At 49.5% G+C, this 17,107-nt stretch overlaps 1 protein-coding gene across 2 annotated transcripts; it reads right to left on the reverse strand.

Moving 5' to 3' along the window:
• Positions 1-1,146: 1,146 nt before the first annotated feature.
• TCEA2 (transcription elongation factor A2) lies at positions 1,147-14,961 on the reverse strand. Of its 2 annotated transcripts, XM_072349999.1 has the most exons (10): positions 14,655-14,961; positions 12,302-12,364; positions 11,583-11,688; positions 10,463-10,553; positions 6,900-7,033; positions 5,427-5,483; positions 4,647-4,801; positions 4,163-4,309; positions 2,054-2,125; positions 1,147-1,462 (listed from the first exon to the last, which is right to left on the reverse strand). In XM_072349999.1, exons 1-10 carry the CDS (start codon positions 14,721-14,723, stop codon positions 1,454-1,456), a joined length of 903 nt encoding a protein of 300 aa, XP_072206100.1. In that variant the 5' UTR covers positions 14,724-14,961; the 3' UTR covers positions 1,147-1,453. The 2 variants fall into 2 exon arrangements, with proteins under 2 accessions (XP_072206100.1, XP_072206099.1); XM_072349998.1 differs by lacking the exon at positions 1,147-1,462 and having other exon boundaries at positions 2,009-2,125.
• Between the last annotated feature and the right edge of the window lie 2,146 nt (positions 14,962-17,107).

Consider the following 17,107-nt stretch of genomic DNA (forward strand, 5'->3'; position numbering starts at 1 on the left):
ACCAAGGTGCCAGACCCACACGGACCCACTTCCACCAGGTAAGCTGTGCCATCTCTTGCTCACCATCCCAGCACTTCAGCCTCCTGTCAATCAGTCTCCATCCCTTTTTATCCCATGGCTTTCCACCCACTGGCTGCCCCAGAAGCACAGCAGAATGCCACCAGACAAGGTGCTGTCCTCCAGCTTTTGAGGAGCTCCTTTTGTTTCTCAATCTCCATATGCAAATTTAAGATTGCACTCAGGCTCTGCTCCTCTCCTTACATTAATACAAGAAGAAAAGCAACAGCAACTGGTAATTAGCTGGCTCCTGTTCACAGTGCACGAGCCAGAGTGCCTTGGCCAGCTTTGGTTTTATATCCTGAAGGGTTTTTTAAAGCATTACTGTGAGGACACTGTTCCCTCTCAAGCCTGGCTTGAATAATCCCATCCGCTGCAAGACTCGTGAGGCTTAACAAGTTGTCAGCATCTTTGAATCTTTTCCTTCTTGGGAGACTTGGCTGCACCCCATCAAGTGAAAGCCTTGAGCAAAGGATCCTGTTGGGATCACTGCCTCGAGAGGAACACAGCTCTCAAAGGGGCTGCAAGCACGTTTCCCGTCACTTTCATGTGGCTGCTTACTCCCCTCTCAGCATCTCCAAGGTCTCTGCTGAATGTCTGCTGTCTGGCATGCTGAAAAGCCAATGGAAATGCTTGCTTTTTCACTCCGAAACAGGAGAGCAATGCTATCAATGTGACTGCAAATGCATGCCCCTGTACTGCTTATGAGCACAAGACTAGAAGTGACCATACAGGGGGGTCCCTGGAATGCTGCATCACCTCAGCTAGAAGCCAGGAAACCCAGGAGAGAAGGATGTTAAGCCTCAGAGCAAGATCAAACACTACTGAAAGGAAAGGCAGGCTGCAGTTATCCTCCCACCAACAGCCTGATCCTGCAGGTCCCCACCAGAGTCACATCTCCAGAGCTCACACCTGAAGCTTGCCTTTAAGAGCTGGCTAGGAGCAAGCTTTCACACACTGATGGTCCACCTACAAGCAGCTTTCTGCTGTCTCATGGTCCAGGAGTGGATCAGTCCTCACCCATCCGGATACCATTCTCTGAGCCCCTGTGCAGCTCTACAACAAATGCAAAGTGCTGGACACATGCAGTTCAAATAAAAGTCAGAAACTGACAAAAATGTTTAATATTAGTTTTGAAGAAAAAGTGACCATACTCGCTTAGATGAGAAAAATAATGACTAAGTGTGTTTAGTGAGCTCTCCTGCCACTGTCAGCCCACTACTGTGGCTCTCCACCGAGGCCCAAACAGAGAGGCAGGCCTCCCTGCAGCTGCTCTCTCAGTACGTGTGACAATGCAAACTCACTTGGGACACAATACACAATTGCCGTGGGAGCTGGCGTATGGAGGTTGCACTCAGATCTGCGTTTGGCTGCCGCTCTTGGGCCATGGCACATATCAGCAGAACTGCAAAGAGAAGGGAGTTTAAACCCCGATTAGAAAACCTCAACTAAAGGGAGCTGCAGGTCATGCGCTTTCTGCCTAGAAGATAAAGATCCGGGTGATGGTCTTGTTTCTGAAGCTGGCAAGGGCTCGGGGATCCTTTGGAGGCAGGGCTCAGGCCTCCAAGTAAGGGCTAAATGGAGCTCCTATTTGAATGTCTCAGCTGTGGCTCTGGCACTCTGTAGCGGTGCCGTTTCTGCTCACATCTGAGCTCCGCACACAGTATAAAAGCAGTTTTAAAATCCTACACAATGTCATCACCACCATCTCTTGGGTGGCGGAGGGAGCACGAAAAGCACTGTGAAACTGGTCATGGCAGAAGAGGGAATGTGAGGAAGGAGAGAGGGAATGAAAAGTGAGACACAGCCCCAGCTGGTCTGCAGAGATGGGATGAACCCAGGAGCTCTTGCCTCTGTGCTGGGAGGAAAAGATCACTCGCTCCAGCCAGCCAGCATTTGGCAAGCACATCTGAGGAGAGCAGCTAAGCATCTGCAGCACCGTGGGTAGAGCTACCCTTAACACCCCTCAGTGCCAGTAATAGCCTTGGTGTGCTACCTTCCAGCGATTCCCACACTCGTTGCACACGACGAAGGTGGTCATGGGTTCATCGGAGCTGCGGGTCTGCACCTGGGGGAGGATACAAAGGAAAGGGGAGCTGAGCATCGTATGCAGCCTCACAACATGGGTCACAAAGCAGCTCCTTGCCCCCCCCCACAGCAACCAAAGTATTCGTGCTGACCATCTGGTCACACTGTCAGAAATCAAGACATCAAGGGTTGGGAGTGCAAAGAACCTCCCTGTAAAATGAATCTGGTTATTGTTTTACACACAAATTTACACATCCACACACATGTTCTGAGACATTTAGGAGACTTGCAGATCCTGCAGCTAAACCAAGCTTCACAGTGTCTGCTTATATTACAGCAGATTAGACAAGCATCATCAACAGCCGCCTGCCAGCACGCCCGGGGCACAGTGGGTAAACACCAGAGCAGCTGAAAGCTCTGGCACTGAAAGGCCACTGATAGGAACTGGAGGGATGGTTCCACCAGACACAAAAACACATATGACAGATACCCACACAACCGGCCACAGCAGGGACACCTTTCCCCACACCAGGGGCACATGCAAGGACCTGCACTGTTGCAAGAGAGCCCCACATCTACTCAAGTGATTGCACAAGCACTCAAGCAGCTCTGATCTCCCCATCTCACCTTTATGATTCTGACAAAGGCAGCAGCAAGAAAACAACCTCACCAGCATTTAGCAGCAGCAACTCGAGGAGACACTGCCTAACAAGCCTGACACTATCTGAGCAACTCATTTTGGGGCAGCAGCCTTCCCTCCTCACCCCTCATTCTTTGTGGGTGGCTTTGGCAGCACACACAGCCACAGCCATGCTGCACCCCGGGAAGGGATGCAGCTGGCTGGGAGGCTACAAAACCCTCAGCCCATCAAGCACGTGCTCCACAGGAACACATAAAAAAGCACTCAAGCCATTCCCTTTTACAGACCAGTCCTGCGTCCTGGCCTCACAGAAATATACTCTGGGTTACCAGGTTCTGCACATTTCCAGTCTGCTTTCTATTTGAGTCATTAAAGAACTGATATCTAACCCAGATGTGGCCAGCCCTTGCCAGAAACACATAGTTTGCTAAGAAAAAAAAAATAATAATCAGATTTTCATGGCATGTGAGTTCTACAAGGCATCAAAATATTGGCACTCCCTGAGCAAATCAGACAGCAGAACTATGCCAAGGGGGTAATTATGGTGATCTACATGTGTAATTATCTAACATGCAAGAGCCACAGCATTTGCGTGGTGCAAACTAAACACGTTCCTCAAGAACACCAGATAGCTGAGCTCTGTAATTCTCATCTGATGTTACTGCCTGGCTCTGAATGCTTTCATAAATGCCAGTTCACCTACCTCAAGCATAGAATACACCAATGCCAACACTCTTCTCTGGAATCCTTTCTGATTATCTCTATTTAGGAGATGCTGCCGTGACCTGCCCCAATTCCAAGCAGTCAGACTCCAGCTTACAAGTGAAGCTCGAGTTCCGCGCGCTGCCAAGACAAACGAGGCAGCTCTGCAAGCTGACTTACTGGGCCATGCTCAGAGCCAGGCCTCTCACCACTGTTTATTCCTTACTAATAATTTCACTTCTTTAATGCTTTTATTTCAAACAAGTTGGGATTTGTTCATCCACAACTTACCTACATGGTTAATTTGTGCTTCCAATACCATTCACATGCCTACTGCAGTTTCTGCCATCTTTCTTCTATACAACCCACTCCTCCTTTTCCTCAACCTCCACACTCCCTGCACTTGCTTTCAACATGCAGCTCCCCCAAGATGCTCAGCAAGCAGCACTGACATACTCTTAGTGTGACATTCCTTGGTACTGCACAAGCCCAGCTCTTCCAGAAAGAGAGCAGCATCTGCACAAAGTTACACAAGCTCCAACAAAAGATGGCCCCAAAAGCAGCAGTGCTGCATTTTAGAGAGCACTGAGCATTCCAAAAGCTTCTCCCCACCAGCAGCAAAGTTTCTGCCATGCTGCATGGCGTGCTGAGAAGCAGCGAGAGCTCCAGACCATGACAGATCATTTCCTGTGCAGAACTCAATGCCAAGGAGGCTGGGGGAGCAGGAAGACTAACCTGGGTGTAGGTGCAGTTCTTCTTCTTGCATTTCCCACAGGTGAAGAGGTCTGTCTGCGTCCCTCCTGTCTTGGCCATCTGATGCTCCCGGATTGCTTCTTTCGTCATGGCTTTCCTAATCTCTTTCAGCTCATTACTGGCCATTTCCTTTCAAAAAAAAAAAAAAAGCAATAAAGTCACATCTGTCCAGTTTTACCACCACATTCAAGAGAGGAAGCAGGAGAGAACAGCCTAACAGATGGGTATTAAGACAGAAAGCTTTTCACTTTCAGTTACTTGTTCATATCCAGACCCCTGGGATGCTCCAATGGAACTTCAGAGCAATCTCCTCATTACAGCTGCCACTGCCAGCACCCTTCCCATGCATTCTGGTAGCAGCTGCTAAGAAATCTGCAACCCTGGCAAGCAGAACAGCCACTTGCTTCAAAGCTAATCCACCATGTGACACTTTCCCTACAAGAAACAAACCCTGCTTGGGCCTCACCTCCGAGGTCATCACTGCAATCTGTTCGGGGGTAATGGCCCCACAGAGCACATTCTTTTTCAGCTCAGGATTTTTGGAGTCCTTCAGGTTGGAGATGCGGCTCCTCACTCGGTTTTTGTATTTCATGTCAGTGTTCTTGATATCTTGGTATATGCGTACATGGCAGTCAAGGACGTTCCAGTCAATCCAAAGGCTTCCAACCACCACCTACATCACTCATGAACAGCACAGCTATTGCTATTTGTCTTTTGATCACAGCAATGGTGATCAGATTCTGCTCTGGGAAGTTAACACTATTTATGACGAGGCCTATTGGCTCCAGAGGCTTCCAATGCTGACTTTTTCCACACAGAAATAATACTCATTTTCAATTATGCTTGGTTCTTCAACCCGCTCTCTCAGCAATGCAGACATAAAACCCCACACTCAGGGTACAGCTGCACCTCCTGCCCCACAGCCCTCAAACCAAGCAAGCTCTTGGCTTATCTCGAATCTACATGCAACTTCATACTCATTGCTGTCTTCCCCATTGCTTCTCCCTGATATCAGCACAATGCTCTCAAGAGAGAGGCACAAGGCTGCTGTACGTCTTTAGAAGCAGGACATACTGCTTTAATAGGAAGGAGAAACTGGTACTTACAAACCCATTACAATGTGAACAGTCATACCAACTGTGTCAATCAGAACATCTATACAGAGAGTGCCCCCTTTTTCCTCTGTGCTTGTTTCATGGCCTGGAGACATGCAGTCCCTTAAGAAAGCCTAGCACAGCAAGGATATATTCTTCAATCTGAGCTGCTATGTGCTCACAGTCAGCACCGATGGCAATATAGTCATCTGAAAGACAAAGAGAAACAAGAGATCAATGATTTCCAACTAGGAAAGGGTCCCTGGGTTCAGTATTGAAGACACAAATCTAGACTGCTATTTTGGCTTACATGCCCCTTCCACCAAATGGCATCTTGGCCTTTGCTCTAAGCACCCTCTGACCCTTTCAAGAAGAGCAGTGACAAAAGCAGACAAATCCAGCCAGTTACACCCTCCATCTGTCTCCTAGATGGCCTGCACTCCACAACACTCCACAAAGCCAACAAGAAGCTGGGCCTCCAAAATTAACTTTCCCCATATCCAATGTATTTTTGCCACAGTTGAGGTCAAACTGGAAGGAATTCATTCTCAGCAGAAATTGGTGTCAATGAGAAGTAGCTCCGCTCAGACAAATCCAATGGAGCCTAAACCACGCAGCATTAGAGTCAAGCCTTCATTTCCTCTCCTTTTCATGTGCTACTTTTTGCCAATTAAACTGAATCACGGAGAGCAAAAACTGTTATCAGCTTATACACTGGGTATGTTAACCAACACCACAAAGCAGGGGAAAGCAGAGCAGGGCTGAGCTTAGCAACAGACTTGAGGGGACTGCTTCCCAGGCTTCACATGGAAAGAGTTCTATGAGTTACACAGGGGTTATAATGCAGCACACACACAGAGAAAGGCTAGAAATAATGACTGTATGAACCTCTCCATCTGCTGTCTACATTCCCTGGCTTCATATTAATAAAACTGCAATGCTTACACAGGCCCCAGTTTTACAAAAGGATCTGCAACTTGGTCTTAAGTATACAGTCAGCTTCAGGTGTTTAAAATCTGACTTCTAGAGATGCTGAGCACCTGCAGCTGCCTCTGTCTTTAGAAAACACATTCTGAGTGGAAGAGAAGCTTATTTTATTCCAGGTCCACAGAGGACCACAGTATTTAAGCAGCTCCAGGCTGCATATACAGGAGAGTCTAAGTGCAGGAGGCAGCTGGCATAAGCACCATTACCGACACATTCCGTATATTGAGTTACAGCTTCACTTTGCATCCCAAGGATAGGCAGAGATGACAGCTTCAGTTTACAGCAATCAGGTAAGACTGAGACCTAGAAAGGGAAGCAAATACCTGCGCACCTGAAAATCAAACTTCTGGCCAGACCCACCCACCCAGGCTGCAGAAGAAGACAACACAACCCCAAGTTCTTAACTGCCATTGCCTGACACATCAGGTCCCTATGCAAGTGTCAACAGCTGCTGCAACGTCAGCCAGTCTGACAACAGGGTGATGGCAAACCAAACTGATTGCAACAGTCTTTTGACATGGCTGCTCCAGAAAAGTGATTCTAAGAGGATCCAAATTTGGTACCGACCCACAGGTTGTCAGAACTCACTGGGAGCTGAGAAGCATTTCAGGCAATGTAGGGTTTTGCCCAGCACTTACCATCAGCCTGCAGAGCTGTTGTCAGCATCTCTCTGCACTTGTTGCGGACAGCATCACAGGTGACGGGTGCTGGGGGGAAGGTGGTGATTTTGGGGGTGGTCGGGGTCTTCGGAGGCTCCTGCCTTTTGTTGGAGCTAAAAGAGAAACTTCACCTGTCAGAATGTCTCAGTTCAGGTCACTGAGAGCAGAGAAGGGATCAGCAGGCATGTGGCCAAGCATCCTGTTAATTATAACACAAAACAGTCAGAGGATACCAGTGTAAAGACATGCTCCAAACCAGCACATAGTGCAACACAGCAACCAACACCAGCAGCCCAGATAGGAGCTCTCCAGTGGAATCTGCTGGCGGTAAGTCGAGGTTTAATCTGTGAAGCAGGTCTGCCAACCAATTGGTTACTGGACACAAGCCACCAGTGCTGAACCACCAGGCATCAAGTGCAAGTATTACAAAGCCACAGGACACCCCATCAGTAACTCAAATGTGTTCAGAACTTCCTGAGATATCCTTCAGCCCTCAGACAGCAGCAGTGAGAAGGGAACACTGGCTCTCTGTAACCAACAAGAAACACAGCGTGGTGAGTTCTGCAGCAGAAATCAGAGAAGCCTCCTCAAGGCTCTGCAGAGCAAGCTGTGCTCAGAAAAAAATGGCTCCTTCAGCTCTGATATATAAAAAGAAACACAGCAAAACATGTAAGAGGTTTTTCTTCCCCCCTTCTGATTACTCATCAGAGCACCTCTACACATCATGCAGCTCACACAGGTGGACACAGGACTAATAAAAACCACTTACTTCCCTTGCAAAAACAACCTCCATTTTCCACCTGCAAGCACTCGTAGGCACAGTCAGGGAAATGCAAACACCTGCCTGCTGGGACTGTATCAACCAGCTCATCTGGCAGGAGAGCCAGAGGACACCCAGCCACCACCCCACACTGCAGCAGGCTCCAGCCTGGAGGAGTAACTCCATGGAGCAGCTCAGCTTGGGGTACACCCACAGTGCTGAAGCATCTTACCCATAAAGCCTAACATCTGCACACAGAGCTAGCTTCACAATTACTGCATGGAGCTATTATGACTCCCAGATGACTTTATAGATCTTTCCTCCCTGTCCTGCCCTCCTTATATGTAGGCAATAGAACAGCCAATTTTTCAACAGAGATTGCTCTGACTTTGGTGTTTGGGCCATAAAATGCACAGTATTTATTGCCAGTGTCTGGGTAACATCAATGCAGTAAGAGAAGAAAAACAAGAAACCCTGAAAATTTCAGTCACACCACACTGGTCATGTTTCCTTTAGATACAAGTGGCTGAACACCACTGTGAAGTTGAGACACTACTGCCAGCTTTCTGCCCTGAGAAATCTCTCATCAACAAGCACTTCCACTGCACTGCCCGGGAAGGGATTAGTTAGCCCACAGCAGGGTACAGCTGAGCTGGAAGCCTTCTGAACCCACAGCTGCATGCACAAAGCCAGACAGCCTCAGGAACTCAGCACAGGGATCCCATTGCTGCCAAGTCAAAATCCTGTCTGGCTCTGCAGTGTCTTGAAGCCCTCAGATCATCATCAGAGCTGCTGGATTTCCACAGCTCAGAACCTCACTGAGCCCTATTCAGAAGAGCCCACCATGTACCTTCAGCATGCTGTTCAAGTCAAAGCAGAGCTGGAAGATTCATTTCTCTCTCGGATGAAATAAAAGCACTTTGAACATTCTATTGTCAGCTTACTTATGCTCTTGCCCAGTGAATACAGACTTGTTGCTAGCTAGTTTTACTGGTCAGCACTGCAACAAGCTACTAAGAAATAAGATTTATTAGGTGTTCAAAGAGCTAAAAATACTCAATAGAATTTACACCGCATATAGAATCATAGAATATATGACAAGAGAAAACAAACAACTGATCACTCCTGAGTTAGACCAAACAGGCTCCTGAGCTATTCCAAAAGCTGTACAGAGTGCTATTCATTAAGCTTCAAAAGTTAGTTTATAATTAGAATAGTGGGAAATAGACCTCAAACACACCTAGAAGACTTATTTCAGGAAATCCTTGCGGCTCACACTGTTCCTGTTGAACAGGAGAAGGAGCTTGTAAATCTATCCAGACAACAAAAGTACACACACAAACACAAACAATATGTATGCTAGAACCAAATGGTGCAAAGCAACAGCCAGGGATTACAAACAGAACTCAGAGCTGCAATGGAAGAAAAAAAAAATCTCACGGAAGAGCTGAATTAAGGCCACAGATCCAAAACATCCCAATAAAAGCTTCAGAGAGGCCCAGAAAAGAAAAAGCTGCCAGAAAAACATTAGACATTGTCCATTAAGATGTACTACTGTAATGGCTGAACGTACTACAGCACAGGGGATTGCAGTAATACAGTAATCATGCAGGTGCCAGCCCCATGCTGGCTGGCTCAGAGCCTGCAGGTCTAGCGGCATTAGCTATCCAGTCACTACAGAGGGATTGCTACATCTGTACTCCAGAAAGTAAGAGAAACTGCAAGCCAAGAGCTATTTGGGCTTTTCTCCATGACAGAAGAGGAAGGTGTAGCCAAAATCTATCAAAATAAGTGACTGAAGTATCTGAATACAAGCTGATCTCTCTGGTGCCTCGATAACAGCCTCATCTGAACCTGCATGCGTGCAATGAGCAGCAAGTCAGGCTCCTTTCATCACAGCCTACACTTCAAAGAGCAAAGCCAAGAACTCCTTGCTGCTAATATATATATTTTCTCCAAGGCAGATTAACAGTTCATTTTGCAGCGCTGGAGAATAAGCACTGCACTCTGCAAAGAGCCTGGCTCAGCCTGACACCAGGAGCTCACCACTATGCTGGATCTGTGCTAAGCTCCTCCCTTTGCTTCTGTTTATCCTTCACCAACCAAGGAGATGCTTTGCCAATCAAAAGACTGGTGGAGGAACATACATCAAGGATCAAGGGAAAAAGCAGCAGTAGCTGCAGCATACCCTCAAGGCACAGCATAAGGGTAGCAGTACAAACCAGGAGGCTCCATTCCACACATCCTATGACAACCATCTGCCCAAGAAAGAAGGGGAGGGTTGTCTCACTACCTACAGCCAGGATCCCATGGAAGCTTCCCTTTTTCTTTCAACTGCTGTACTGCTTCCTGGATTGAATGGTGTCAGACAACTCTGTAATACTTGTCAGCTGGGCCTGCTGGGGAAGGGGAAAGGCAAGTGCTTCCACCTGAGCTCCTGGCCTTACACAGAAGAGCCAGCTGCCTTCCTTTAGCTGTAGGGGGATGCTCAAAAGATCTTACCTCAACCACTGACTCAGTTCCTAACCCCACTAAACCTACAACAGATCTTTCACCTGTCCACACCCTGGAGAAGGGAGTACCTGTCTGCATAACAGTTCAGTATTAAACACACCACACAGCTCACCACTGAGGAAGCCTAGACTCCTAATGAGCCTTGACCAGGAGTTTATGCACACAAAAATCCCCAGCTGAGATACTTAGAAGTGAAAATTCAAGTAAGATGCTAAGAAAATATTCAAATTAGACAACAGTATCATCCCCAGCTAAAGGGAAGCATTACCTTTGGTCTCTTGAGTTACCAGTCTCCTTTGAGGAAGATGTTGGCAAGGACAGGTTTTTCTTCTTCTCCTCACTTTTTTCCTCTGAAGCATCTAAATTTGGACAAAAAGAAAAAGCAAACTTGGATGGGAAAGTGTTCAGAACTGCTCTTTACACTGCAACCCTGCATATACTAAGCAATGACTTCACAGAGTTGGCCCTAGGCAAGTTATTCTACAAAAAGAATCTTAAAAAGACAAAGAAAGCTTTTATGGCCTTGCATGCAGACCTCTTCCTTGCCTTTAAAAAGCTAACAAACAAAACCTTTCCCCACCAAACCAGAAAGCAGGGATCAGTCACCTTCCCTCCACAACAGATAAGCTTCCTCACAAGACCTGCCTCATCACAAAAGGTCCTTTCAAAGAACCTGAGTGCCCAGTGTAGATTAGATTAAGTTCTCTCAAGTGTCACCACATGCAGTATTTCAAGCCAACATCATCTGAAGGGCCAGTAAGGGCTGGTCCTTCTGGGAGTCTTGCACTTCCGAAGTGCTGCTGAAAGCCAAGAGCACAACCCTGAAGATGACTCTCATTACACTGTAGAACTAGTTTCATCCAGAGGCAAACTGTCTGAGCCAAGCCAACACGCATCAACTCTGATGTGGAAAGCCCAGTTGCTGCTTCTGCTCAGTGCCAACCACCATGAAAGCCCCTCCAGCAGAAAACAATGTGAATTTGTCTGCAAATTGTTAAACTAAGATCCTTCTCCAAGTCATCACCCAAAATCCATTCCAGTATTTCTCTTTCTAAGCTGAGGTACGAGACTGACAGCACACGCTGTGTGAATGCCACCTAGCACACAAGTCAAGTTCAGAGTACAGATATTGTTTCTATAACTACTGTTGCATTATCATATTAGAATAGTTCTGAAGCTTCTCCTGCTCTTTTCAGTTAACTAGCCATAGGAACTCAAAAAAACAGTTTGCATGGCAGTAGATGAAACCCCAAAGGCAATGCAATTTTCAAGGGTGGTTTGCTAGAATGTTCTACGTGGATGCACAAGTCCTCCTGCTAAAGCCAGCCTCCCACTGAAACCAGCACCTTCATAAGTGGAATCTGACAGGAACGTGATTATTTTCTTACCTAGAAGTTTTTTCCAAGATTTGATGAGTGATTTGGCAAGAGCTATTACTTCTTCATCTGTGCTCTGCTTCCTCAGTGCATTCACTGACATACCAATGCGGGTGGACTGCAAGTGAATGTGCACGTGAATTATTCAAGAACAGATACATTATTTGTTACCAACTGAAATCAGAAATAAGCATAGCAAAGTCAAAACAATGACCAAGACACACAATATCCATGGGTTTCCAGAGCAATCTGCTCTTTCCAACCCCAAAAACAAGGGATGCTGGGACTGACCACAAACCAGGCATCCCATCATTTCCCAAACACCTCCACTACACACCCAAGTCATTTAAGTTTAGAGTGAAAGAATCCCAAATGAGCATCTTAATCTCAGAATTGTTATTCTGTTCAACATCTCCTTAATGTCTTGAATATCACCATTACAAAGACTTAAAGAACTTCTACCCCCAGCACACTGTCCTTTACATCTTCCCTTTTATTTTGAGCAGCTAAGAAGGAATTTGAATAACTGCCTCATCAGCTGTGCACAAACTTCAGGCAGCACAGTGTGGCCTAAAGCTATTCCATTGTCAGTCCAGCACTGAGCTGTAGAGCTGTTTTCTAGAGGTAATATTTATTTTGATGCTTGGAGTAAATTACTACACTCATTTACACCACGTTTTGAGCTCATCCAGAGGCAGACTTCAGCTCTGCACCCCAACTGTGCAACTCACCTGCAGTAAGTCCAAAGTCATAGGCATACTCTTCAGCTCCTTTAGTAAATCCATTGCACCATCCTGGAGAAGAGAAGATATCGAGAATGGGTGCCTCAGCTTTTAGTAAAGAAATGCAACAGCTGGGAATTTAGAAAGTTGAAATCAAAGACAACAATTCTTCCTTAAAACATCATCAAGGCTGCTGAGCATTAGGCCACTACCTTCACCTAACAAGACCTTTAACACCTGAAAAATACACTCTGAATCACAAATGCCACCTCAGCACCCACCTGGTTTGCAGGAGTAATTCTATCCAACTGTTTAGTGAGTGCCAATTATTGACATTAGGTTGTAAAAGGAGTTCAGCAGAGCTGCAAGAACTCCAGTCACCCACTTACATCTCAAAAGCATTGTCTAGAGCCACAGCCACCTGCATCCTCTTTCTACCACTTGAAACTCCATGTGGCCACCTCCCAGTGGGTACACTGACATCCCCCTCCGCTGAGAACAGCTGGTACTAGGAGCAAAGCATCAAGCAGCAAAGCTAAGAAGCTGGTTGTTTGAAACTCGTTATATAAGGTTTTCTTGTACCAGCTTCACATCCCATAATCCAGAAAATCTGCCTTGCAAGGTGCCTGAAACTGGTAGTCCGAGACAAAAAGCAAGGACAGCAACATGAGCCACAACTCCCTTCAGCAGCACTCTGCAGATCAGAGCTCAGAGCAAGCCTGCCTCCATTCAGCCAGCTCCTCCTTGCCCTCTTCTATCAAACAAGGCCTTCCAGTGTTCACATCCAACAGCTCACTTCCAACACTAACAACTTCAAGCCCATCTGCAGCACAAGACCTACAGGGCCCATCATTGTAGTGACACGGACAGACCGTCCTGCATTCCCTCCTCCCTGTGCACAAGAGCTGTTTCCCATCCACTGCAGGAAGCAATCCAGCTGCTAGTGCCACCCTAGAGAACAGAGACTGAGAAAGCCAAATGAAAGCAGAAGGAAAGCTTCCAGCACACACAGAAGCAACTCACACCAGCATAAGCCACACATAGCAGTACCCAGGAATGAGCAGCTTCCCATCCAGGCAGGTCCAGTCCTTTCAGTTCCTCCAACAGTAAAAGACTCCATTAAATCCAGCCCTTAACATACAAAAAGACCTGGTGATTCGTGCTTCTGTTATCAGAAGTGGAGCCACACATGGGGAAACGGCAGCCAATAGGGATCCACACACAAACTAGAGCAACAAACAGGTACTCCAGGCAATCTCCCTGCAGGAAGAGTTTGGCAAATTAGCTAATACAAAATAAACAGATAAAATGCCAACCAAGAGGAAAGGTTGCATACCGCGCCGTTAAGAAGCTGCCTCTTTCTCAGTGAAGCTCAGAAGCAAATTCAGCAAAGTTATTTCAACAATGGTGTAGCAAACCTTCCATCAACAGGAACAGACATCAATAGGCTGCACTGAGCCCAAGCACATGCTCCTGTTGGTACAACAGCTACACAGGTACCAGCGTTCAGTCCAGCACCCAGGAGCTCACCAATCACAGCTGCACCCAACGCCCCATAACCCAACATTCATTCCCCTAATCCATTCCCCACCTCACCCATCACCTCCCACTCCCTTTGGTCCAAACCCAGGTGTAAAACCCTTCTTGCACCCAGTTTGCTTCCATGGCATTGCTGATGCTGCTGAGAAACAGCTGACAAACCCATCAAGCCCTCCCTCCCCACACCAGGGAGCCACTACACCCCCCATGAGACCCACAGCAGCGTGGCCAAACCCTCTGCACTCTAAAGGCTGATGGTGATAAGCAGAAGCAGTGCTTCTATGGGACAGGGCTGCAGGAGGGAGATACAGAAGCACTGGGGGGGTCACCCAAGGATGTGCCAGTGGATGTACCCAGGGACGTGGTGGGGGATGCAAAAGGGCTCCCCCTGCCCATAAAGAGGATGGGGAAGATGGGCTGGGAGTGCTGCCCAGTAAGAAAACAGAGTTGGACTGGGGGGCACAACGGGGGTAGAGGGGCTTCACAAGGAGGACGGCTGGTGGCACAGGGTGGGCCTACCCGCACTGCAATGGGGACGGAGGGCACAGAGATGGGGGTTGGGGAAGGCCCCGGTACCGGCAGGCCTGGGGAGGGGGCAGGGCTGCAACACAGCGATGATGGCCGTTGGAGACAACCGCAACCCCCCTTCAAAACACGGCCTGGAGATGGGCAGCAGGGAGGGCCCTCACCTTTAGAATGGAAGGAGGGACACAGGGATGGCCCTTCCCAACAGGAGCCCCCCACCCCAATAAGCGCGGCTCTGGGGGGAAGGCGCCCCCTCCTCAGTGCAGGCCTGGGGGGGGGGTTGGAGGCCGCCACTCACCGCGCTCTTCTTGGCCACCATCTTGTCCAGCCGCTTGGCGATACGCACGATCTCCTCCTCCCCGCCCATCGCTCCGCTCCCCGTATTGCCGAGGCCCGGGGGGGGTGTGAGGTGGGAGGGAAGGCCGCCGCTTGTTCCCGGTGCCCACCTCAACCCCCCGCTACCGCAGTCCGAGCGGGCGGCGCGCGGAGCACGATGGGATTTGTAGGCCGAGCCGCTCCCGCCCGCCTCCTCCCCGCGTAAGGCCGAGCGGAGGGACTACAGCTCCCAGCATGCTTTGCGCCCCGCTGGGGGGGGAGGTGCGCTGGGAAATGTAGTCCGTCCGCTCCGAGGAACCGCAGACCCCGTTCCCCCCCCACCGCCATTTTAGGGCCGGGGGGCACCGTTGGTTAGGCTGGGCTCCTGAGCGTGACTTGGCGCTCCCCAGCCGCCATGCTGTGCCTTAGAAAGTCCTAACAACACCTTCAGCCCCCAACCTTGGAGTGCTGCCCTTTATAAGCTCCCCCACCCCCTGCTACAGGTGGGTTTCTCTGCCCCTCCCAGTGTCTGGGCAGGTGGGCCGAGCTTAATGAGCCTCATGGATGGCTGCAGCTGTGGGATGGGCTGTGAGCCAGCAGCGTGCTGGGCTGATGGCATCATAGAATCCACATGGCTGGGAAAGAGATCCATGACCACCAAGTCCAGCCCTGCCTTGCTGTGCCCACTGACCTCATCCCTCAGTGCCACATCCCCACAGTGCCCAAACACTCCGGATGGTGATCCCGCTGCCTGCTGGGCAACATTTCCTATAGGGGCAATCCCAAAAGCGAACAAGCTGCTCCAGCAGTGCTCAAACCCCGATCACCCTCAGCACCGCCCTTACTTACACTGAGATTTGGGGCTGCACAGCAACAACAAGGAGCGATGTGCAGGGGGGAAAACCTGAACCCATCATCTGGTTTGGGATCCGGGCCCTGGAGTCACCCTGTAGGTGGCACTCGTACACTGCGTAGGGCCGGCACGTCCCCGGGGTGCTGCGCAATGTCTGCTCCTGGGACTCGCTGCTGACACTGATCTGCTCTGCTCAGCTGGGTGCTGGCAGGAGGAGAGCTGCCATGCCACTTCATCAGAATGCAACGTGTCAGTGGTTGGGAGAAGGAAAAGGAGAAGAAACACGAGCAGGATGCAGCTCCAGAGAGCGCTGGATGCTGGCTCCTTGCTGCTGCTGGTAGAGCCCTGATTATGCTGGTAAATAGCTGCTGCGTCCCGCCTTGGCAGGCTGCAAGTCAGCTGAATGCAGGGTTTTGTTACACGAGGCCACGAGCTGCAGAGTTCCATGTTGGGAAGCAGGGATCCCTGAGCTCAGCCACAGCCCCGCTTCCTCCTATAGCAACTCACTGAGGCCGGGGTTTAAATCAGTAATGGGGAGAATGGAACAGATCGGTGCTCAGTCTCTGGGGATAGCTGTCTGCCACAGTGGCATTTTTGGTACTGAAAGATGTTGCTTTATGCTGCTCACGCTGCATTGAACAAATCTGGGATCCCCTTGAGCAAGAGCTGCTCCCCAAATGTGCAAGAGACCTTTTGTGTCGCCCCACAAACCAGCAGAGCCCAAACCTGAGCTGCAGCCCCTCTCCCTGGCGTGATGTTTGGCACTACCTTGAAATTTCTTGGCTTGGTCCCATGTTTGCAAACACAAATCCCCTCCAACCCGCAGTCTGGAGCCTTTGGAGCACCCGAAAAGCCTCCGTCCCTCGGCAGGGTCTGGTCATAGGGCAGGAGGTGCCATTTTGGCCCATCTCTGCTAGAGAGGAAGAAGAAGCCAGGAGATCTGGAGGTCCCTGGCAGCAGGCGGCCGCCTGTCCCGTGTGTGGGGTCGGGTCATGCCGGTCCTCGGCGTCAGCAGAGCTCATGAGAGGCACCGCTGCCGCTGTCAATGTGGTTTGTATCACTGCAACGCGAACATGGTTCCTGACCACAAATATGGCTGGGGACGTGTCTCAGATTCCAGAGTGCTCACTCACACCGAGCACCATCGCCCCATCGGAGCGAGAAGCCTGTCACCCCGCTGCCTGCAAATGCCGGCCTCCCACCACGTTGGCCATCCTCTCCCAGCCTGACGGCATCCTGGAGGGACAGGGCTGCACAAAACGCCAGCTGGATGGGAGATGCGACGGGCACAACTCTGCCGCTGAGCCACGGCCCTTCCATCCTCCTCACTCTCCCCAAGGGTTAACAGGACAGGCTTTCACAGAGCGGGGAGGGTTTCTGGCTGACCTTGGCTGGGAAACAGCGTGGCGTCGCTCAGCCCGGCCCCCCGAGTGCGAGCCGGTGGTCGGAGAGCTCCCTGAGCCTGGGTGGAGGTAGATCCAGAGGAAACTCCACCTCCACGGGAGCCAACCTGCTATTGCAGGAATTCCCAGCGAAATTCCCGCTTGGGCTGATCTGTCAGCGGATCCGTGAACTTTCCTTTA

This window comes from Excalfactoria chinensis, chromosome 15 (genome assembly GCF_039878825.1).
Source record: "Excalfactoria chinensis isolate bCotChi1 chromosome 15, bCotChi1.hap2, whole genome shotgun sequence".
In the NCBI taxonomy this organism is placed as follows: Eukaryota; Metazoa; Chordata; class Aves; order Galliformes; family Phasianidae; genus Excalfactoria; species Excalfactoria chinensis.

Bases quoted from the DNA above. Each gene is read 5' to 3' on its own strand.
- TCEA2 (XM_072349998.1), bottom strand. From the start codon at position 14,723: ATGGGCGGGGAGGAGGAGATCGTGCGTATCGCCAAGCGGCTGGACAAG. The intron at 4,802-5,426 runs ATATCCTTGCTG...ACTGCCATGTAC, and splicing joins AGCAGCTCAGATTGAAGAAT to GCATATACCAAGATATCAAG. The intron at 4,310-4,646 runs GTGAGGCCCAAG...TTTTTTTGAAAG, and splicing joins TTGCAGTGATGACCTCGGAG to GAAATGGCCAGTAATGAGCT.